This window comes from Juglans regia, unplaced genomic scaffold (genome assembly GCF_001411555.2).
Source record: "Juglans regia cultivar Chandler unplaced genomic scaffold, Walnut 2.0 Scaffold_7, whole genome shotgun sequence".
Classification (NCBI taxonomy): domain Eukaryota; kingdom Viridiplantae; phylum Streptophyta; class Magnoliopsida; order Fagales; family Juglandaceae; genus Juglans; species Juglans regia.
This window is the reverse complement of record NW_023361867.1, coordinates 113,825-139,578: the sequence shown is the minus strand read 5'-3', so window position 1 is coordinate 139,578 and position 25,754 is coordinate 113,825. Positions and strand designations below refer to the sequence as shown.

The window sequence follows — 25,754 nt, the reverse complement described above, 5'->3', positions numbered from 1 at the left end:
ATATAGAATGGCCGGATGTTCAGTTCGTTGGGTTGCATCTTCACATATAGAACATAAATAAACTTATGGGCTTTGCCTGTGGCTAATTAATTGGGCTATTTTCGACTAACAAACATTCGACTAAAGCCTAATCCATGAAAAGAAGTGACACTATCAAATTTACTAGTTATAACATATGTTGCATTAATATCATTATATATATATATATATAAAATACATATTTGATAAATCCTATATACGTACTGAAATTTAAAATCAACACATGCGTACAAAAGACGATGATATCATTATGTAGTAGTAGTAGTAGTTCGTTTGAAAGTTCGTACGAGTCGAATTAAGACATTGTTTTGTTTAATTTATTTCATAATTCTATGTATAATATATGACAAATATTGGAGGCAAAAAAAAGCTTATATATATGCATGGCAGGGCCAGAGAGGGATGATTATGCAGCCTTACTCAAGGCTGTGTCGATGGGTGATTGGAACCGTACAAGAGAATTCCTTGAGCTCCACCCCCATGCATTGACAGCAAGAATGACTACATTTCTGGGTGGGACAGTTCTTCACGCTGCTATTGATGCTGAACAGGAAAATATAGTGGAGGAGTTGGTGAATATGATTTCAGAACAAGACTTGGAAACAATTAAAGACGGTTTCGGGAATACAGCTTTACATCAAACAGCTTTAAATAGTGGTAATTACAGGGTGGCAGAGTGCCTGATTAGAAAAAACGTGAGCTTCACCAGCATTAGAAATGATAACAACGAACTTCCAGTTGCTTTGGCTATGGGATGGGGTCAAAAAGAATTGGCTCGCTATCTCTATTCTTCAACTCCGTTGGAAGAGTTGGAGGCAGAAGAAGGCTGCAATGGTGCTTCACTTCTTAACTACTCTATCGATACCAGAGATTTAGGTAACAATTACTGTTTCGTTCTCTTCTAACCATTTATTGGCCGTAATTTCCGGTGTTTATTGGATTTTAATTAATTGGATACTTATGGTAAAACAACATCATGTGATCGTGCAAGATATGGCTTTGGAATTCATGAAGCGTTGTCCTAGTTTGGCTTTTGCCTTGGACGGACAAGATGTCTCCCCTTTTGAGAAACTGGCTGTTGCGACTGAAGCATTCGAGAGTGGAAATTATGAGATGGTGTTTTGGAAACAATGGATCTACAATCACTGTTAGTATAACCAGTACTCCTATTTTTTTACTTTTTTTTTTCTCTTAGCTTTTCCATTAATTTACGTAAAAAATAAATTTCAAAAAAATAGTTCTTACTTTTAGAAATCATTTTGATCAAGCTCAAGTTTGACTTGATTTGTTTATTAAATGAATTGAACTCTCTCCCAACTAATACAATTACTCGTATAATATAATACTCAGCTCTACGGATTAAATCAAATAGTACTGTACATGCATGTTGCTTGAATTTAATTTGCTCCTTCAAGATATATAAGATTAAAAATTATACTGCATGCCATATTATTACTTGCAATTGGCTTTTATTTGCCTGTTTTGTTTTTTGGTGGGGGAAGGTATTACACATTTCATCATTAGATTTAGCTCGTGCTGCCGACCAATTCCGTTTGAACATTCAAAATCATGGTCAAGAAAATACAATCGGATCAGGTACGTACGTGCGTTAATTAATGCCTAAACTTAATTTCTTTCCTTCGAATTTTTGCACTCCTGACATTAATGTTAATCAAAGTTTGGTGTTTTGGAAACAATGGATCTACAATCACTGTTAGTACCAATCTTTTTTATATCTCTTAGCAGCTTTTCCATTAATTATTGGGGTCTTTTTACGTAAAAAAGAAATTATATTTATACATTAATTCACATTTCAGTCAACTAATATGATAGTGCAACATCATCAACAATACTAGCTAGCGTATTTGAATTTCAGATTTTGACATAACCACCGTCCTATTAATATAACAAAGTTGTAATAATATTATAAAATAATCGTAAATGTGTCATCACTTTTTTATTATTATTATTGAAATGATAATTTCATTAATCCACGGAAAACGATTACAGACAATTATCAAACCATAAGACTTGAGAAATACAGTCTGGAATACAATTCCACCTTGAACTAATATTGTCAACCATGAAAGCATTCTTAGCCAACTTATGAGCAACCATATTGCCCTCTTTGTATACATGTGAAAAGCTACAAATATCAAAACAAGATGATAAAGTCTGAATTTCATGATACGACATGCCAAGCATAGAATTAGTCATACTATCATCCTGTAAGGCTTCAACAATAAGCAAACTATCACTTTCTACCATAAGCTTTGAAATTCTCATTGTAACATAAATGTGTCATCACTCTTAAATAATTTATACTAATCATTTGCATTAATTTTCGTGGTTTAAAACAAAAACAAAAAAATTAAGACAAGCTTTCACAAAAACTTGTACCTCCAAATAGGACTAAGCAAAAATCTGAAAATTTGACTCCGCTCCAGCTTCGATAAGTTGGAGTCGGAGTTAGAGTCGGAGGTGGAGATGTACCGACTCTGACTCCGACTCCAACTCCAACTCCAACTCTGATATTGTACATATTTTATAAAAATATATGTATTTTTTTATATATTAATCATATATATTTTATATAATTATAACTTATATAGTTAATTAAATTTAATAATATACTAGTATGAGCAAATTATTACAAAATAATATGCTTATACTATAACATAAATTGACTAAGTTGACTAATAGTAGTTTAATATATGTAAACACCATACTATTAACTATTTCTACTATGTAACACTAATGTATAATAACAACTAATGTATAATAACATGTAATACTAATTATACAATAACTAATGTATAATAACATTTAATATTAATGTATTATGTATAAACACAAATATATAAATTTATAATAACATGTAATACTAATATATAATAACAAGTATAATAACATGTACTAGTCATGTATAATAATAAATGTATAATACCATGTAATACTAAAACATATCATAACATATAATATTAATGTATAATAACATTAATTTGTACAACGATTTATTTTTTTAATTTTGGTTATATTTTAATAAAATTGAAATCTGGAAGCCTAAGGCCCCGTTTGGATATAGAAACACTATCAACCTATCTTATCTCATCTCATCATTACAATTTTTTTAAATTCTTATACAAAATATAATAAACAATTCAACTTTTTCAAGTCTCAAAACAATAATAATATTAAAAAATAATATTCTAACAATATTATGATTGATTTTTCTATTGTTTTTATAAGAAAAAATTTATGATTGATTATTAAATGATACAATCAGTATAAATCTCAATTGCACTTGTATTAACTCAAATAACTTTCATATTTATTATTTATATTATTATTTTTACCTTTATAATAAAAGTAATTTTAAAGTATTTAACAATATAAGAGGAAATCACATAGTCTTATAAATACTTGGAAGATATTTACAAAAACTCAAAGTTGATTTGTTAAAATTTGTACATTACAGTTATAATATAAAATATATTATATATCCAGCCGCGAGAAAATGCAAACTTTGTGTATCAGATACTTATTTATTAATTAATTCTCTTGTTTCAACTCAACCGAATAATAGTTTTTTTTTTTTTTTTTTGGGTGGGGGAAGGTATACACATTAATTCAAGTGCTGATACTCATGCTACCGATCAAGTCCGTTTGAACATTAATCAAAATGATCAACAAAAAACTATCGGATCAGGTACGTACGTACGTTGATGGCTAAACTTAATTTCTTTGCCTCAATTCTTTTAGTACTCCTGACAATGTCAATCAAAATTTAGTACTTCTTTGAGAATAATGATCTTTTCAAGGAAGAAACAGATTAGATTAGTTTTTTAATATCCATTTGGTAATAAATATTTGAATAATAATTATCCTACTATTATCTATTTATTATTTTTTTATATTTAATTTTTTTTACTTAATAATTAAGAAAGTGAGTATTAATAAAATTATATATTTTCTTAATTTTTTCTTAGTAATTAAGGATGTTAAAAATATATTTTAAAAAAATGAAAAAAAAAAAAAAAAAAACTTGAAATATGCTTGGGTAGTAGATGGATAGTAATAGCTGGATAGTAAGCCTATCACTACCCTAAATATTTTGATCTAATTGATGAGCAAGTTTTGCTTTTACTTAATTTGCAGTGCGAGCTCTACTGCGCCAACTAGTTTCAAGTCTCTTGAACCTCTTAGGTATAATATTGCATCCATATAATTTTTTGAATAATTATTTTAAATTTTTTTATTCTTGATCACTTATTGTTTCATCCAATTTTTAATTAACCGCATGCATTGTTTCGTAATTGCCAAATTAATTAGGATTCAAGCGTTTATATGAAATGAAGTTAGTACGTGACCAATTCCAACAACTTCTGACTCGTATGTGTCAAGCGATTCCAACTCATACAAGTCCTGACAATCGATATGAGATTATTGCGCCAGTAATCTTCCGTGGTATCAGTAGAGGGAACTTTGAATTTATTTATCATATAGTCAAAGCAAATTCAGATATTTTGCTGATCGGTGATGTCACTGATAATAGAAGCATATTCCAATGTGCCATCCTTTATCGTCAACATAGGATCTTTAGCCTTATATACAGCTTAAAAAAGAAGAATATTCTACTAAATGTGGAAGATGCCTCAAGAAATACCATATTGCATATGGCAGGGATGTTAACAGAACATACTCCTATCGATCACATAAGAGGTGCAGCTTTGCAAATGCAAAGAGAAGTTCAATGGTTTAAGGTCAGCTCCATCCATCTCTTTCCCTTTATTATTTCGCTGTGGTCTATAAACTATTTTTTTTATTTTTTTTTAGAAAATAGACATTATTTTATTTCATGAGTGAAGTTACATCTGTGACTCAAGTTACAAGCCAAACTAACATCTGTTGTAAGCTTTCTCGTACACAAATATCTTTGTGACGGACATTGTTTGAACTTTAAAAAACTCTAAAAAAGATAGTATCAATCTCTATATAAAACAGAGGTAAAACAGCCCGCATCGAAACTCCATCTTCCAAAGGAGGAGAAGTGAACACCACACCCATCCTCCTAACCGGAGGAGAGAGGAACCAACACTATTATGGACATAAAGTCCAATAGCCTATTTCACTTATTTTCTCCTACAAACAAAACCAACAAACAAACACCAAAAACACACCAACAGAAATCGGAAATACACAAACAAAAATCAAGCAAACAGTAACAGGAAACAGTGGTGGCCCGTGAATGACACGCACTACCTTGGAAGGGAGCCGATTAGTCGGTCTAGGCGGTGCCGGAGTCACTGGACCCTCAGCTCCGCTCGTGGCATCAACGGAAGATGATTCGCGGGGGCGCGTGGGCGCCACGCATTCCCTTTGACCCGCGCATGGGTGCACCCATGCGTCACTCCTAATGGCTTCCAATCTAGTCAACTACTAGATCGGCAGGGGAGGATTCTCCCGGTGGTGTGTTTGTAGGAAGATGGCCACCGGAGAAGCTCGAATCGACTACTTCCCTTATTTAGCCAAAAAAAATGAAAAAAAAAATGAAAAATACAAAAAAAAAAAAAAAAAAAAAACAACCGAAAATGCAAAGCCGACAGGAGAGCGGGAGGAAGAGGAAGAGGGAGGAGGAGCCGAGGCACCCCCCCTCCCAGCTGGGTTCTAATTTGAGTGTTCTAGAGAGATGTTAGAACCTCTCTCTCTTAAACCACATAACCTATGTTATGAAACTGGGGCTATACACTCTTTAAACTGACCTAGATATAGATTTTCAAAGAGAGAAAGGAGAACAACAATAGAACTAGGTAAAGTACTAGGTTTCAAAGACTTCCAATTTCATGCAAGAAGTCACCTTGAGCCAAGGCTTGAACAATCGGACTCGGATTCAGAATTTGATAAGGACCAATTTAATGAATCGGACGATTCAACAAATTGAATTGGATGATTCATGACAATTTTGAATCAGTTATTTTAATCTTGATAAAAGTATTAAAAATCTATATAATGGAATTCAAGCATTTTATATCATGTATAAAAGAGTATAAAATATAAATTTATTGACTAGTTTTAATAAAAAAAATATTATATGAATATAAATAGGTTCAATAAATATGTCATTTATGTATTTAACTTCAATTGTCAACATTTTTTTGCATCATAAACGAAGAAGATAAAGTCCATTAAGTTCTAAGCACATGACAAATGTAGAATTTTATGCATGACAACCACAAAGTTAATATAAAATACTCATTCATCATCTCCTAATATTTTTGTTCAAGTACTAAAAAAATAAAAATAAAAATTACATATTTTATCTTTCAACTTTTATGCGATTCTTATTGAATATAATGATGAAAAAGTTAATATATGTTTAGATCTGTTGTCGTATTTTTGTACATGAAGAAGTTAAAAAAAAAAAATCAATTGTTAGACAACTTATAAATACAATTTTGAATTAGTTGGAATCGTTGGTAGGTATAGAAATTACCATGACAGCATTAATTTGCTACTATCTTTAAAACCGTTTTCTTTTCTTTTTTCGATTCTTTGTGTCTGAAATGTAGAAATGTGGGGTGGAAAAATCTGTATCATTTAACCTCAAAACAGTGATTTTAAGAACTCTCCTATGGAATCATCTTAATTAGAAACTTCAAGGACTCTGGAAGTATTATATTTATATATAGAATAACTTTGTTTTGCATTCTATGTCTTTTGGTGTTGCGAGGTTACTGATAATCGGAATCTTTATTATAAGAAAGCTAAAATTGTCATCGTTCGATTTTCGTTATGGAAATATGATTAAATGATTTAATTTGAAAAAAATTATAAATTGGAAGAGAAAAATAATATACAAATTGTTTACAATATTTTGCACAGTCCTATTTTAAATGAGGAGTATTTTAATAAAATAACTTATGAAAATTATAATTTTTATAAAAATATACCCTCAATTTAAAATATGATTGTATAAAAATAAGAAATCATGATTCAAAAATTCAAAAGATTCAAATGATTGTGCACAAAAAAACCAGGGAGAAGAATTACTCTCAAAATCTCGATGATAGTCTCAGTTTGTACAAACAAGAAAAAAGGGTTTTTTCAGCGCTTAAAATTGTCGTAAATATCTTCAATAATCGCTGCATTTAATCAATTTTGGTGATTTTAAATTCGCAGCATTTTCGACAAAATTAAGCCGCCACTTCTAATCAATTTTAGTGATAGGCAAAAATCGCTACAACAAGTTTTTCACTTTTTGCGGCAAATTTCTTTGTCGTAAAAAGTTAAAAAATTACTGCAAAATACAAGTTTCGAAACTTGATGTTAAAAGTCCGTGGCGACATCAAAATCACTAGAATTAAAGACTCTTTTGGCGATTTTATTTCCGTCAAATACAAAATCACCGCAAAAGGGTATTTTTCTTGTAGTGTGTTGAATATTGATGGAGAATTCTTTTGCAATATTCGAGTTGTGATTTCTTCCTAATATTTTATTTAATAAATGCAGGAGGTGGAACGCATTTGCCCTCTCTCTTGTAAGGAGCGTTTAAACAAAGATGGGTTGACTCCTAAACAATTGTTTACTGTGAATCACCAAAAATTGAAAGAAAAGGGAGAGAAATGGATGAAAGGTACAACAACTTCTTCTACAGTGGTCGGTGCTCTTGTTATTACCATTACGTTTGTAGCGGCATTTACTATTCCCGGTGGTAACAACCAAAATACAGGCTTGCCAATCCTTATGGATAACAAATTGTTTAAGATCTTTATGGTAACTAATACCATGTCACTCTTTTCTTCCTCAACTTCAGTATTGACATTTTTGGGAATTCTGACTGCACGTTATGCGGAAGAAGACTTTCTTAAATCCTTACCTAAAAGGATGATAATAGGTCTTTTCACCCTCTTCTTCTCTATTACAACTATGATGATAGCCTTTTCTGCTGCTCTTTTACTTATATTGCATGGACAAATATGGTTTGTTGCTCCTATCATTGGTTTGGCAGGTGTTCCCATAATCCTATTTGCATTGATGCAGTCTCGGCTTCTTGTTGACATGGTTGTTTCGACCTATGGATCATGCATCTTCAATAGAAAAATTAAGGCGTTGCTTTAACTTTTGAATTGTCAACGAACTTATGTTGTGTATTTTGTTATTTTCCTATTTTAGACTAAAGTTCACTCAAAATAATTTTACGTTCTTCAGTTTTTTATAATTTAGCTAGTTATTTTGACAATGGAAAAAGATTCAAGGCTCTTAAAGTTTCTACTCAAACTCAAAAATTTAGAGTGGCCGAACAAATAAAAGAAGTGTGTCCCAATCTTTGTTGGAAAGCACATTTGGATATCAGCCAATTAAGTACAGTACCCAAATAATTAAGTTGAACGTAGGAGATGATAGTAAAATGAAATAATAGAGAAATTACACTTGATCATCTCCTCAAACTACAAGGTGACCATAAAATTACTAATCCAACTTTATCTCTCAAACTTCTCCTTTTTGCAATTTTCCTTCTCCCATTAAGACCCAACGCCCTTTTAGATCATACCATGAGTACATTACTTATTTTTTAATTATCAATTATCTCGAAGTCAACAATATTATATAGGATTTAAACAAGGGATTAAATTACTTATATAATTTGGAGGTGAAGTGATAAGTTGGTTGGTGATTAACTTTATGAGTAATATTATATACATTCATAAGTTGTACAAGCATGACACACTCTTTTTAAAAGAGTGGAATCTACTATTAAAAAAATTAATTTTTTCATGTGGATCTCATAATAACTCTTTTTTTTTAAATGATCATTTAAAAAAATGAGTTAATATGAGATTCACAGGAAAAAAATCATTTTAACATCATGAGTACATGACGACGTGACGTTTGTGCCCTCTATAATTACAAATATCATTTCTCTAACTTTATTATCATTTTGCAAAATAAGTGACAATTTCAAGAATAATCTGTGATTTTTCCTCAAAATAATGATACGTTAAAAATCAATAGGGATTTGATTAAAGATCTTATTGGGCTACTTTTGTAAAAAATAGACCACAAATTAAAAAAGTGTAAAGAAAACCTTTTTTTTTTTTAACAAAAGGGCTGTGCGATACTTGCTATCTAGGACTTGTAACTAACATTGTTCACCAAATTTACTAGTTATAATATAAGTTGCATTAATATCATTATATATATCTGCGCCTTGCGCCTATACTTAAAAGTGGCTATGCATGTACTGTTCATTACTGTTGATGTCACTGTTCATCAACAGTAATGAACAGTGTAGAGGTTTTTTTTTTTTTTGGCAATTGTTTATATTACCTTCATTACCGTTCATCAACAATAATAAACAGTGTAAAGTTTTTTTTTTTTTTTTCACATGTTTTTTTCCGCAAGTGTTTATATTATCTCTTTCTCTTTAAATAGACTTTTTTTTGTATTCATCTAAAGAGTAAAATAAATTATTACTTCTGTCAAATGCTTGCTTTATAGTCGGATTGTTATGTAATTGTTATTTATAATTCTTGAATTTTTAGTGATTATATTAGAATTTGTAAAAGCAAGTATATATAATTGAATTGATTGGATCAAATTTGTGTGATAAGTATTTTTTAGATTTTTATTTAAGTTATTTAGACTTTTATAGAGTAATACTAAAAGTGATATATCATTTTTAATCTTCAGATTTAATCTAACGGTAGAAGTTTAAATATTGATTTAAACTAACATAAAATAGATAATTAAAATATAAATATTCTATCATACACTTAAAATTAACTTCATATATATATATATATATATATTTGTCGATATCTTAAAAGAGGCTATCCTATTACTGTTAATCAACAGTAATGAACAGTAAATAAGCTGTGTGGTTTTTTTTTCGCATATTCATATACTGTTCATTACTGTTATGAACAGTAAAGAGGTTTTTTTTTTTTTTTCATGTTTGTTTTGTTTTTTTGTTTCTTTTTAGGTTCGTCTGTGTGAATGTCAATGTGCGACGTAATACCACAATTGTGCGTGGGGAATGAAAGAGAGAGAGAAATGAAAGGTGGGGAAAAATATTGGTTTATAGGTTTTAAATTACAACTCTTCATCTTTAATTTTCAGATTTAATCTAACGATAGAAGTTTAAATATTGATTTAAACTAACATAAAATAGATAATTAAAATACTAATTTTTTATCATTAAATAAATAATAAAATTTTACTGTACATTTTTAAGAAAAAAAATTATCTAATTAATTTGAATTTTTAATATAATTTAAATTTCATAATAAATGATGAACATAAATAAATAATAATTTTATTTTTATACATTAGAATATTTTAATATTCAAAGTTATATTTTATTTTTTTCTTTAATTTGATAGATGTGGCAAACGTGCTTTGCACGTTTATCACCACTAGTATATATATATATATGCATGCAAAATAGACCAATGCACACAAAAGATGCATACAAAAGATGATATCGATATGTACGTAGTAGTTTGCTGGAAAGTAAGTAGTATAGGTGTCGGAGTTGTTTCGTTTAATTTATTTCATAATTCTATGTATAATATGAAAACCGGAGATAAAAAAGCATATCAATTATCATCATGTTATATAATATATATGCATGGCAAGGCCAAAGAGGGAGGATGATTATGCGCCCTTAGAGCATCCTTATTGGCCAGGCCAAAGTCTAATTAATTATAGCTAAACTTTAGTTAATATGTGCCAAAAAACCACCACATTAGATTAAGCATCTCTATAAAATTTTAGATTTTTACTACAGTGATTCTCCAAATTTGTAGGTGAATAGTAGGTTAACCAAACATTAAAATATTCAATTCTCACTCCTCTTACAAAATATGTAAGTATTTTTTGTAATTAAGAAATTTGGTTCGATTTATTATTATTAAATATAAAATTTGATAAAAATAAATTAATTTTAATATTAATTAGAATATTAATTATTAAGTTAATTATAATGAAAATTTAATTATAATATAATTATTATTAATATTAATATTTAATATTTAATAAATGTGATAAATATTGATATTAATTTAATTAGAATATAATTATTATTAATTTTAATATTTAATGTTAATTTAATATTTAATAAATGTAATAAATATTAATTTAATTTAATTAGAATATAATTATTGTTAATATTAAATTGATAGAATTATAAAATGTGATACAAATAAATTAAATAAAAAATTATTAAAGTAATAATATTTTATTATTATATAGAGAATAAATGGTTAATCTAATGTGGACATTAAATTTAAATAGAATAGATAAATATAAAAAAATATGATATTGAATAAATTTTAAAAATAAATTTGGCGAAGCCGAGGGTACTCTTAATCGAGGCTGTTTGAAGAGGTGATTAGAACGCTACAAGAGAATTCCTCGAGGTCCTCCCAGCTGCATTGACAGCAAGAATATTGATTACGGGTGTGACAGTTCTTAACGCTACTGTTGATGCTAAACAGGAAGATATACTGGTGGAATTGGTCAATATGATTTCGGAATACCAGTTAGGGGTGAAAGCCGACGTCGTCGGCGCGATTTTTGGGCAAAACCTACGCCGACCGACGTCTGGAAAAATGGGGGAGGCACCGACCATAATGAGAGAGAATGAGAGAGGGAGAGATGCATAGGAGGGAGGGAGGGAGGGAGAGAGAGAGAGAGAGAGAGAGAGAGAGAGAGAGAGAGAGAGAGAGAGAGTTGCAAAATCGAACGGAAAGAAGATGATTCGAGAAGAAGAAGAATCTTATCGAAACAACGCCGTTCCACTTAAACTTAAGTGGAACGGCGTCGTTTTAGACTTTTTATTTTTTTCTTACGTCCTTAATAAAACGACGCCATTTGGTTTAATGCCAAACGGCGTCGTTTCCAGTATCTGTTGTAATACTTATTAACTAAAACGACGCCGTTCTACTTAAACTTAAGTGGAATGGCACCGTTTCGATAAGGGTGTATTAAAAAAAAAAGATTTTATTATATCGGTCGGTTCAGCGGTCCAATCCAGCTTCAAATCGAGACCAAACCGCTGAACGTCAGTTTCTTGAAATTTCCACCGCACGCCGACCGGTTCTCCACCGGTTCTGACGCAGCCGGTAGGTTAGCGTCAGTGGCGGCCGGTGCTGTCGGTTTCTGTATAGCCCTAACACTAGTACTCTCTATGGGATCCACATGAAGAAATTTCTAAATAAATAATTCTTACTTTTATTTACGTAAAAAAGAAATTTCTAAATAAATAATTCTTACTTTTAGAAATCAGTTTGATCAATTAAGGAGCTCAAGTTTGACTTGATTTGTTTATCAAGTCAAATTACTTCATACAGCTTATTATTTTATATTAATATTTTTACTTTTATATTTTTAATTATTTAAGAATATAAGAGGAAATCATAGTGATCTTAATGGTAATTGGCTTTTATTTGCCTTTTTCTTTTTTCTTTTTTTGGTGGGGGAGGTATACACATTTCTTTAGCTCGTGCTGCCGACCAATTCCGTTTGAACATTCAAAATGGTCAAGAAAAAATATCGGATCAGGTACGTACGTGCGTTAATTAATGTTAATTAAAGTTTGGGCGGCTTCGTTTTTCAGTGGAATTAATATTTGGTATCAAGAGTAACTTTAAATATTTTCAACATTATCTACTATTATTTATTATTCTATTATTACTTTTTATCTAATTTTTATTATTATTTATTATTTTTCACTACTATTCAATATATTTTTTTTTATTACTATTCATAAATATTCCCAATACTTTTCAATATTTTCACTATCACAAACATTAATTTGCACTGCGAGCTGATCATCTATGGCGCCAACTAGTTTCAAGTCTGTTGAACCTCTTGGGTATAATATTAATTGCATCCACATAATGTTTTTAATAATTTTTTAAAATTTGTAATTCTTGATCATCCTTTAATGTTTCGTAATTTCCAAATTAATTGTATAGTTTTGAAGTGCTTATATGAAATGAAGTTGGTACGAGCTCTATTCCAAGAACTTATGTCCCGTATGTGTCAAGCAATACCGACGGTAAATACAAACCAAATAAATCGAGATAGGATTATTGCGCCAGCAATCTTAGGTGCTATCAGGAGAGGGAACTTTGAATTTGTTTATCATATAGTCAAAGTAAATCCAGATCTTTTGTGGATTAGTGGTAAAAGGAACATATTCCATTGGGCCTTTAGTCTAAAAAAGAAGAATGTTATGCTATACTGGCCAAATTTCGGAAATACCATATTGCATATGGCAGGAAAGTTAACAGAAAATACTTCTATATCAATCACATAAGAGGAGCAGCTTTGCAAATGCAAAGAGAAGTTCAATGGTTTAAGGTCAGCTAGCTCTATCCATCTCTCCCAGCTGCTTTATTATTTTGCTCTCGACCTTGCATATAACACTCTTTAAATTAATCTAGAGATAGATTTTCAAAGAGAGAAAGTAGAACAACAATACTACCACGTAATGTAGGTATAAAAGTATTTCAATTTTTTGCCTGATTGGCATAACTCATAGTCACTAAAATGGAGGTCTGGAGTTTGAAAATCCACTACAAAGGAAATGACTTTTTCCAACAATTATTTTTGCCGAGAAAAGTCCTATAAATCGCTGCCATTGACTTTTCCCAGCAATTTACAACTCGCTCCATGTTCGTCGGTATTATTCTTCCACTTCTGATTTACCGCAACGAAAGCTAGAAATCGTTGCTAAAACGTTATCTTTTCTGGCGATTTTTTTCGCTGTAAATTTCAAATAAAACGCTGCAAATACTCATTCTGGTTTGCCTATTAAATCGTTGGAAAACCTTTTTGCGGCGAATTATAGTCATCGCAAAAATTTAATAAATCGCTGCTAATGAGGAGATATATTCCAACGACCTAATTAAATCGCTAGAAATACTTTTTGCGGCAAATAATATACTATAAAAATCGCCGGTAAAAAGTATTTCCAACGATATACGATCATTGGAAATATAGTTTAATATTTTCGGTGAATTTTTTTCGCCGGAAAATATATTTCACAAAATAAAATAAAAAAATCCACAAAATTAATCCTGATGAAATAAACCAATACATTATATATGAAGTATAATAGGACATGTATATACTTCATATTATAGACCCTTATATATAATATATGTATATATAACTTTAAGATATAATTAATATATGAACTAAACCCTAAAGCTAGAAATTTCATGCACCTATCAATGTTGTTAATCAAGTACTATCCAATACAATTTCCAGTCTTTATGTAAATTCCAGCATCTCTACCTAGTTAAAAGAAGACAACACAATGTAGCAGCAGGACCCAAATTCTTAATATTGATTATTAACAATAACTATTTAACTCATATCTAATTACATGTTATTATACTATAATCAATACATTATTAGTATTTCATGTTATTATAGAATCATAGATTGAATACTATAGTCAATACATTACTACTAAATGGTATATTAGGTACATTAGTGTTACATATTATTATAGTATAAGTATATTATTTTAGGTACATTTGTTCATACTAGTATTTAACTCACTATATAAGTTTTAGTTATATAAAATACATATGATTAATGTATAAAAAATACAGATATTTTTATAATAATAATTAACTTAAGCTAGTATATTATTGAGTTTATAAACTCACTATTAGTCAATTTAGTCTATATATTATAATATAAATATATTAACTTATAATAATTAACTCATGCTAGTATATTATTAAGTTTAACTAACTATATAAGATAAAGTTATATAAAATCTATATAATCAATACTTTAATTATTATGCATTAGTATTACATGTTACTATGAATTTATTATTTATATATTAGTGTTTATCCATTAGTGTTACATGTTATTATACATTAATATTACAATGTTACATGTTATTATACATTCTAGTATTTCTAGTATTTATACGTTATACATTATTATTACATATTATATTTATATTTATATGATTAATTATAGAAAAATATATATATTTTTATAAATATATATATATATATATAAATAGAAAGTCGGAACGGAGTAGAATCAGAACGAATTCCGAGTCGGATTTCTGCTCGGCCCTACCGTGGCTGCCAGTAGTGCTACAGAGGTCATCGGTCACTTAGAGCACTCTCATTAGATTAGTTAAAATTAAAGTACATTTTTTATGAATACAAGATAAATTTAGCATTTAGCTATTACATTCACATAAATTTCTACATTAGAATAGCTATTTTTTTATTATATGACAAGAAAATAATATACGATGAATTTAACTTTGACTATTCACATCAAATCTTCAAATTGGATTATCCATTTATTCATTATATAGTAATAAGTAATTAATAATTTTGAAAATTTTTTAATTTTTTTAATTATGAATTTATTTTATTTTATCATATTTTACTATTCATAATATTATATATTAATTAGTAATTTTATTCTAATTATATTTTTTCAATTGTCATTTCAAATGGAGAGAGAAATAATTGATATTAAAATGAGAGAGAAAGAAATAATATAAAAGGAATTTGATGAATGAATAGTATGTTCCAAATTTGAAAATTAGTTTGGATATTACTGTAGCTATATTCCAAATCCAAATTTGAAAATTAGTTTGGATATTACTGTAGCTATATTCCAAATATTTGGAATATAGCTAATTCAATGTGATTAATTTATTGACCTAATAGCTAAATTATCATTGGATTTAACTTTTAGCTAATCCAATGAGAATGCTCTTACCCATCGCAATTTATGGTATTATGAACAAGCTGCCATCATTTTTAAAATTTTTAAAAATTATAATAATTAAATAAAAAAAATCAGACAAAAATACGAATTAGATAATTATTTACTATCAGTTTACTACTCACTATTAAAAAATACATATCAGAATTATAAAATATTTTTTTTATAATATTGTTGTGTCCTTCTTTTTATTTATATTATTATTTATTAATTAAGTTTTGAAGAGATTGTACCAATACCATACTAGAAGTCGAATCGGTCAAGGCATTGAAACGAAATATTTCTATACCGGTACTGTTTCGTGTACCGTTTCAGAATAGTCGATATATGAATAAATTATATATAAATATATATAAATTATATTCCAAAATAATAGTTTATATATGAATAAATTATATATAAATACATATATATAAATTATAAATAATCTAGTCTGAATTGGGGGTAAAAAATAAGCTTGTAGTTTGAAAAAAAAAATAGAAGGCCGAAATATTGGTTGATACTAGCAAAAATATAGGTCGGTATAGGCTGAAATTGATGCCGGTACCGGTCGGTATTTGGGCCGGTATGAAACGTATGAGATACTTGTACAGGCCAGCAGTCGGTATGAAATTTAAAACAGTAAATTGTACACGAGTTGGTAGACTATCATTTTTAATTTTGAAGGATTCGTTTATTTTTAGAGATGAGATGAGATGACTTGAGTTGAGATTATAGTTAAAAAGTTAAATAAAGTATTGTTAGAATATATTTTTAATATTATTTTTATTTTGATATTTGAAAAAAATTGAATTATTTATTTTATTTTATATTAGAAGTTAAGAAAGTTATAATGATTAAATAAGATAGAATGAAATAATATAATTTTTTGAAAGGGTACGCTAGAGCCACTGCTGGTGGCTCTCGCTAGAAGCTACCGTTAGCTCTAGCATGTATTTTTTCATGTGTTTTTTTTTAGTTATTTTTTATAGAGATTTTTTTAATACTTTTAAATATTTTTAAAAAATAAAGTAAATTTAGAACATTATTAAAAACTACTTCTTTAATTAGAAAGTAAAAATATTATTAAAAAACACTTTCTTAATTACAAAGTAAAATAAAAAAATTATTTTTTTATTTATTTTATGATTAAGAAAGAATTTTTTAATAATATTATGAATTTTTTTAATTTTTTTAATATTTAAAATTATTAACAAAATCTATATAAAAAAAATTTAAAAAAATACATTAAAAAAAACACTAAAATAAGCCATAGTTCTTAACGAGAGTTAGGACAGGTTTAAAGGGTGAAGATAAGAATTTTATGTTTTGTTTTAACGTTTAAAATATTATATTAGAATATTATTATTATATTAAAATTTAAAAAAATTAAATTATTTATTATATTTTATATAAAAATTTTAAAAAAATATAATAATAAAATAAAATTTTTATATCTCACTTCATCCCAATCTATCCTTAAAAGCGCAACGCTTAGCAATTTTTTATTTATTTTTTAAACAAACGAGGCGTAAATCACGGCAAAAGTCGTACCTTCGTTTTCCATGACTCTCTATAGATCAGCTCAGTACTCCTAAAATCTATCAGAATTTAATAGCAATATGTCAGAATTAAATAACAACCAACCCCTCTGCACTTCATAAATAGTAATCGCTTTCAAAACGTAATGCATCTGACAGAACTATTACCTGGATCACGTGCTCTCCCCTTCCAAGTTGCTTTCGGCAGTGGCCCCGGCGTGCTTATCGGCTTTTTATCATCACTTTCCTTCACACTGTCCCACGTAGTTGCTATATTATTTAAAAGAGAAATTCTATTTATAGTCTTGAAGTGAAAATGGTATATGCAGATATAATTTTATAAAAATTTAAAATTAAAATAACTTAACTTGTACATACAATCTTCACTTGAAGACTGTAACTAATATTGCTCATCGTGTTTGCCAAATTTCACAAACGGACGTTTTCTTTCTCCAAGGCAACGGACCCGATATTTGAAGTCCGGCTGCAGTTCCAGAAACGAAGCTGCCTTGAATCGGAAAAAAAGAAGAAGGGATAAATTACAGACGAAAATAACTAAGAGCATTGGTTTATCCATCTTCATATGCAAAATTATTTTTTATGATAATTTTGCATATGAAAAAAAAAAACTTTCACATTGATTTATATATTTTTAAACTAAATAATAATAAAAAATTATTTTTTATTTTTTATTTATTTCTTAAAATTATTATTTTTTATATATTTTACAATTAACATCTACTTTATATTATCAACTTAATACAAATTTTATGTATCAAAATCATCTTAATATAAATTCTACAAAGTTGATTTTAATGGATAGGAAAGAGAAAAAAATAGTAAAATAATATTTGAAGAATGAATAGTACTTCTTCAAATTTAAAGAAGTACTATTTATAACCATACAAAAATTTAGAGATGTATAAGTCAATGTAGATGAATTTAAAGACATATTCTTTAAATTTAAAAATGAAGATAAAGATAGAAAAGTCACTACTAATGTTCTAATACCGTAAACAAAATCAGGGATAAAATAGTCTAATAATAATTAAGTAAAGGTCCCGACCGAAGGTTTCCGTTCATTTCTCCAACTAAATAATAATCATATTGTCGATGCTTTTGTTTTTTTTTTTGTTCTTAACAGGTTTCTGACCACAAATAAATGGAAGAAAAAGGGTTAAAAACTGTACAAAGATTCCAATGGAGTGGTGCTACGTCCATGTACTCCTATTACAATTTTGTGTGAAGATTTAAAAAAATTATATTGATGAGATAAAAAATTTTCAATTTCTGCTGCTTCAAATACATCCCTTTCAACACACACTACACTACTACACATCCTCATGATCCTTACAATTTGATTCCCGCAAGAAACCAAGCAGTCTCGAATCGGAAAAGGCGACGGTTCCGACCCGTCATGAAAAGGCTAATTACAGACGAAAATACACTGTAAACAAAGTCAGGGATAAAAAAGTCTTATAAAAAATTAAGTCTAGGTCCCTGCCAAAGCTTTCCAGCATATACCCTCAAATCTAACAAGGAAAATGATTTACAATATAGTGAATCAGTGATATACATAATGCAGCTGCTTTTGTTTTTTTCTTGGCACTGTAAAACCAAACAAAGACAGAATCCAAGGACTTTAAGCCACTGAGCCTTATCCTTTTGTGTTTTTTTTGTCGTTTTTTTATAATAGCCTCATCCTTATCACTTGTGTGTTTCATAGTATGGTGGTTCATGGCCATAAAACATTGATGTCTATGTTTTTTAGTGGGCCAAATGACAAACTGCGTACCAACGTAACTAATAATATATTTTAATTTTATTAATTTTAAAATAAAAATAATATTAAAAAATTTATATTTTAATAATATTTTATTTAACATTTACGTACTTACATATGTCATATTGTTTAAAATTTGGCAATTAACTGCATCCATTTTTGCCAGATGTTATTGTCTTAGCAAGTGGAATAAAAATAAAATTATCCCAACTACTATAATGTATTTGCTCAAATGCTTCTTAATAACCTATAAAAAAATGGAGCTTTCTGAATGGCTTTAGAAAACGGCAAGGGTTCCTAATTCCGACCCTTTCATTGAAAAAAAACACGGATAATTACAGACCAAAATAACTAATAGTCGTAAATAAAGTAAGCAGTAAAATAGTCCCATAAAAATAAGTTTTTTTAGTTTTATTTTTTCTAATGTACTTAGTAAAATAAGAAGTGTTACTATGAAATAATCTATAAAATTAAATCTAAGATAATCTTTTATGATATATAATAATAATAAAAATAATTTTATAATTTAAAGTACTATATTAAATTATAAAATTAAATCCCTCTGACATTAAAGTATTTTTCTAATAAAATATAACCACATAACTCCTGTTATATTTAATTACCAGTTACATTATATTTACATAAAGCCTAACAACTCGCCGCCCCTCCCTTTAAAAAATAAAAAGAAGTCCAATGCACGGAAGCCAACACTACCAAACACTAGTCTATAATTTAAAATTTTTAAAAATTATAATAATTAAATAAGATAATATAAGACAAATATACAAATTAGATAATTATTTACTATCAGTTTACAACTCACAAATAAAAAATACATATCAGAATTATGAAATAATTTTTTATAATATTGTTTCATTTATTATTATTATTTAATATTAGTTAAGTTTTGAAGAGATTGTACACGAAATGGTCGGCTATCATTATTCATTTTTAAACAAAAATGTTACATCTACCGAATGTTGGGTCCCAATTTTTTTTTTAATTTACTAATTAAATAAATATTTTTTAATGATGTGATATTTTTTTAAAAAATATTTATAAATAATAAAAAAACTAAATCACCAGATAAAGTTTCTCAAGAATTTGTCCCGATGTAAAAAAAATTTATTTAGTAATTATAAAAGTGTTGTTTAATAATATTATGAATTATTTTTTAAAAAATATATAAAAAAAATTAAAAATAAATAAAAAAAATTATTCTTTTTTGGGACCAACTCGTTCTTGATGGATATATTATTATTATTTTTTTTATAAAAATAGATTTCATTTCATTGAATCGAATCGAAATTATAATTGTGATTAATTAATATAAAAAAATCTAATATAAACAAAAAATCTATTTTGATTATAAATTTTCTTTATTTTCTTTTGTACCAACACAAAATTTTAACTTTTAGTATAGTGTAAATGCATATTAAAAAAATCAAACAAGGTAGGCGACTTCCCCGGCCAGCCATGGTTGAAGCTGTCTGATATCTACCCATCACCACCATACACACGCTCCAAACTTTATTTATTAAATCTAAAACTGAATATTTTAATGCAAGGACAAAACGATAGAGTAACAGGGAAGTTGGTCTTTATAAAATGACAGGCAGCTTGATCATGATAACCATAAATTGCGGTGGGTAAGTGACCAGTGACCATCTTAGTTTCTTAATTGATCCTTCACCGGCAGCGGTACTCTACTGCGGTGTGGAATATTTTAGAGGCAGCAGTTTTGGAAGACAGCGTCTTGTCCATCCCTCTAGCTGGTAAGTAATTCGTTTTTGCTCTATCATTTATATAAGAGTAATGGTAGAGGTAAGTCATTATAACAGTGTACACTTTATATTTACTGTATGACTATTTCTAATTGATTATTCCTACCACTCATTTAAAAATATGTGTAGTCTATATGATGTCATATTATGTATGTAAAATAAATATTTTTAATAGTGATTTCTATCTATATTTATTCTTTATATAATTAGTTTGCATCTTTATTTTCTGAATTAGATGCATGGATGGACGCGGTACACGTAATTATCATCGGCCTATTAATTGTTGCTTTAGAACCGAATTAAAACACATACATTTCAGGATGAACCCAGATTGATGTTCACCCAATATAATTTTATTGGAGTTTGATTTTTTTTTTTTTCCTGATTTAGGTAGTTATTCTTTCAAAGGAAAAATGATTTAAATCTCTAAAATTTTATATTCAAATTTGAGAACTTGGTGTGAGAAAAATGTTATTCTTGTTTGGAAAAAGTTTCTATCTCATAATTTTCATCTTATCACATATCTTTCCCAAATGTCACTTAAAAATAAATATTTTCAAATTAATACTTACAACTTTTTAATCATTATCACCTTATAATCATTATAACATTTTCTCTTATTTTTCAAAATTAAAAAAAATACGTACTAGTAGGGCTGTGCATAAAATCCGATAACCCGTTGAGCCCGATCAAAATAACTCGACCCGACCCGACTTTTATCGGGTTCCACCTTTTCGGATCTCAACCCGACTAAGTAGCGGGTCTGTGTTTTGGGTGTCTACCCGTCCGACTATAAAAGCATACTTATCTGTTCTCAAACCCTAGCCTCCCAAATCCGGATGAGAAGACTGCCTCCCATCTCCAACTTGTCGATCAATTCGTAAGCGAGCTTTACACAAGCGAATACGATGCTAATGTTTCGCCCTACTTTTCGTAATTTTGTATCTCCCCTCGCTTCCTTTTCGTCCTTTGTTTCACGCTCTAATTTCTCCGGATGCTTCCTCGGCATGGTCAATTACACCAACTCAAGCACTCCCTCTCACAAATCATTGTTGTCTTCTGCTCACCTAAAGAACCACAGATTAGACGCAGCTCTGGCACTCCTCGATAAAATCCTCGTTCTTGATGCGACTCTATGCACCAGGATGATCAACGCTTATGCCAGAAATGATAGACTCCGCGATGCCTTGAAGCTGTTTTACGAAATCCCGGATAAAGACAATGTTTGTTGGAATTCGATAGTCAAAGGGCGTTTGGATTGCTGGGATTTGAGAATGGCCGTGAAGCTTTTTGGTGAAATGCCTGAAAAGAATTTCGTTTCTTGGACCACGATGGTGAATGGGTTCTGTCAGTTCGGGAGAGTTGAGATGGCTGAGTGTTTTTTTTGGGAGATGCCGGGGAGGGACGTGGCAGCGTGGAATTCAATACTTTATGGGTATTGTGGTAGCGGTAGAGTTGACGATGCTATGAGATTGTTTGACAAGATGCCTTTCGTAATGTGATATCATGGACTTCGATGATTAGTGGGCTTGATCAGACTAGGAAGGGCATTGAAGCTTTGTGTCTTTTTAGGCAGACGGTAGGTTCTGGTTTAGGCAAATGATACATTAGCTTGAACGAGAATGGCACGTTTGTGAAAATGAAGATGGGTCTCTTTTCGGGTAGTACGGTTCGACCCGATCTTATTTTGTTCGGGTCGGTTCGGGTCGGTTTGGCGCCATAAATAGCAGTATTCGGGTCGGGTTGGGCCCAAACCCATTAATATCAGGCCGGGTTGCAGGCCTACGTACTAGGTACAAGTAGTTTGGCAGATCAAACTGCCTACCAACACTCACATAATTTTTTTTATTATAAAATAAAATCGAAGATTTTGAGAAAAAAATAAGATCCTCTGGCCTATGAAAAGTTTCATTAAACGAATGTCAACACACACAATGCACTACTACACATACTCATGATCCTTACAATTTGATTCCCGCAAGAAACCAAGCAGCCTCGAATCGGAAAATGCGAGGGTTCCGACCTGTCATGAAAAGAGACTAATTACAGACGAAAATACGCCGTAAACAAAGTCAGTGGTAAAACAGTCTTATAAAAATTAAATCTAGTTCCCTGCCAAAGCTTTCCAGCATATACCCTCAAATCTAACAACTATAAAAGTTAATCGCCAGTTTGAAACAGTATGATGAGCAAAATCATCCACACAATCACATGAATAGAAGTCCACCGCTACTGCGCATGCACTCGAGGCTGCTATTTAATTCAAGGAAAATGATTTACAATATAGTATGATACATATTGCAGCTGCTTTTTTTTTTTTTTTTTTTTTTTCATGGCAAACACTAATAAAAGTAACAAAGAAGGTCGGTATAAGATGGGATGAGAATTTTATAAATAATAATAAAATTATTTATAAATAATAGTGAGATAATTTAAATTAAGTATTTTTAAGATTTTAAGAAATGAAATAGAAGAAGTTGAATAAAAAATATGAAAAGGTTAAAAAATTATTAGAATATTATTTATTAATATTATTTTTATTTTAGAATTTGAAAAAGTTAAATTGTTTTTTCTTTTTCTTTGAAAGTTTGGAAAAATTATAATGATTAGTTTGAAAAAATTTTAATTATTAATTTGAAAGTATTTATATTTGAGTGATATTTAAAAATGAAATGAGATGAGATGAGATGTGAATGATTTCCAAACATCTCATAAACTACATCATGACTCACAAGCAAACTCGCTGGCAAATGAGATAAGATGAGAAAATTATGAATAATAATGAAATAATTTGTTAATAAGAGTAAAATAGTTTGAGTTAAGAATTTTATTGAATTTTTTAAAAGAGAGAAAAAGTTAAATAAAAATATTATAAAATTAAAATTTTATTAAAAAATAATTTTTTAATATTAATTTAAAAAAGTTGAATCGATTTTTATATTTTATTTAGAAGTTTAGAACAAGTTCTAATTATTAGATAATGATCATACCAAAATGTCAAAGATTTAAAATTTAAAAATATGTGCATTTGAGTGATGTTTAAGAAAAAAAATATGATTTCCAAACAACCGGCCTTCACACTCCCAATTAAACACATGCAGTTACACATAGCACATCACTAAACAAAAAAATGTGAGCACTGTGACCGCCAAATAGTAAAACCAAACAAAGACAGAATCCAAGCACTTTAAGCCACTGAGTCTTATCATTCTGTGTTTTTTGTTGTTTTCTAATAATAGCCTTATCCTTATCACTTGTGTGTTTCATATTATGATGGTTCATGACCATAAAACATTGATGTCTATGTTTTTTAGTGGGCCAAATGACAAATGAATTTTCAACAGGCGTGTGTTGAAGCCTATCGTGTTTGCCATATCTCGCACACGTACGTTTTCTCTCTCCAAGGCAACGGACGCGATATTTGAAGTTCGGCTGCAGTTCCAGAAACGAAGCAGCCTCGAATCGGAAAAAAAGAAGAAGGGATAATTACAGACCAAAATAAGTAACTAATACCGTAAACAAAGTCAGGAATAAAATAATCTAATAAAAGTTAATAAAATGGTTTCCATTCATTTTCCCAACTAAATAATAATCACTTTGAAATTAACATATTCTTGCTGCTTTTGTTTTTTTTTTTCTTCATAGGTTTCTGACCACAAATAAATAGAAGAAAAAGGGTTAAAACTGCACAAAGATTCCCAAACACGTGAAGTTACAGACATAGCACATTGACAAAACATGTGAGCACTGTAACCACTAAAAACCAAACAAAGACTGAATCCAACCACTTTGTGTTTCCTATTACGACGATGAATTATAAAGGTTCAGGGGCTTAAAACATTTTAAAAATTTTCATAACCTTCTAATACTCTATATTTTATATTATTTTTAATTTTTATTATTATTTTTTAAAAATATTTATTATAAAAATAAAAAATAAAAAATAAAAAATTTGAAATAATTTTAAAAAAATAAACTTAAAAAAAAATATAAAAAAAATATTAAACATTTAAAAAATATAAAATATAAAATTTAGTAGAAATTGTATAACAAAACTCTTAAACATTTCAAGTCTGGGCCAAATGACTAATGAATTTTCAACGTCAGACATGTGTTGAAAAAGGATATCCTGAGCTAAAGCAAGAATAAAAGAGGACCACTCACAACTCTCACTGTGCATTGATCATCATATCACAACTTTATTACCCTGGACAAAACAAGAGATAAGTTAAGGCAAGTTGGCATTTATAAAATGAAATAAAGAATTTAATTTTTTTTAATTTTAAAATAAAAATAATATTAAAAAAATAAATTTTAATAATATTTTATTTAACTTTTAATTTTAATTTAAACTCATTTTATTTTATTCCATTTTATCTCATGATCTGTAAAATTAAAATTTTAAAATTAAAAAATATTTTATATTTAAATAATATTTAAAAATAAAATTTTAAATTTTTTTGATAATTTTACGTTTCATCACTGTATCTAAGCTAAGAGTCTCACATATATGTGAGCCTCTCATGGTTCCATCCATGCACGACACCTGCACTTCCTTACTCTATTATCGGAGGAGTAGATTTTATCCATGCTTAATTCTTCTCATTGTACCAATTTTTTAATCATAAAATATTTTTATAAAAATAAATTTATAAATTCATGTAATTTGATATAATATGTTAAATTGTAAAATTATTTTTATAATAAAATAAATTTAATATATGATATAAAATCTAATTAATTTGTAAATTTATTTTTATAAAAAAATAAAAAGTTACGATTGTACACTTCTCGTTCGTAAAAATGGAATTGGAATTCTATCATGGAACTCACTTTTTTGGCGTT

The 25,754-nt window shown here is 28.7% G+C and overlaps 1 protein-coding gene across 1 annotated transcript; it reads left to right on the top strand.

Annotated features, from left to right (window-relative positions):
- The first annotated feature begins 422 nt into the window (after window positions 1–422).
- Window positions 423–8,157, top strand: LOC109019138 (ankyrin repeat-containing protein ITN1-like). The gene is made up of 3 exons (XM_035687161.1): window positions 423–915; window positions 1,031–1,155; window positions 7,549–8,157. The coding sequence occupies exons 1-3, from the start codon at window positions 423–425 to the stop codon at window positions 8,155–8,157; spliced, it is 1,227 nt and encodes a 408-aa protein (XP_035543054.1).
- Window positions 8,158–25,754: the final 17,597 nt, after the last annotated feature.

What these genes read in the sequence shown, in the direction of transcription:
- LOC109019138 (XM_035687161.1), top strand. Translation starts at nt 423, where the DNA reads ATGGCAGGGCCAGAGAGGGATGATTATGCAGCCTTACTCAAGGCTGTG. An exon ending in TATCGATACCAGAGATTTAG is followed by an intron (nt 916 to 1,030) that starts GTAACAATTACT and finishes TGATCGTGCAAG; the next exon opens with ATATGGCTTTGGAATTCATG. An exon ending in AGAGTGGAAATTATGAGATG is followed by an intron (nt 1,156 to 7,548) that starts GTGTTTTGGAAA and finishes TAATAAATGCAG; the next exon opens with GAGGTGGAACGCATTTGCCC.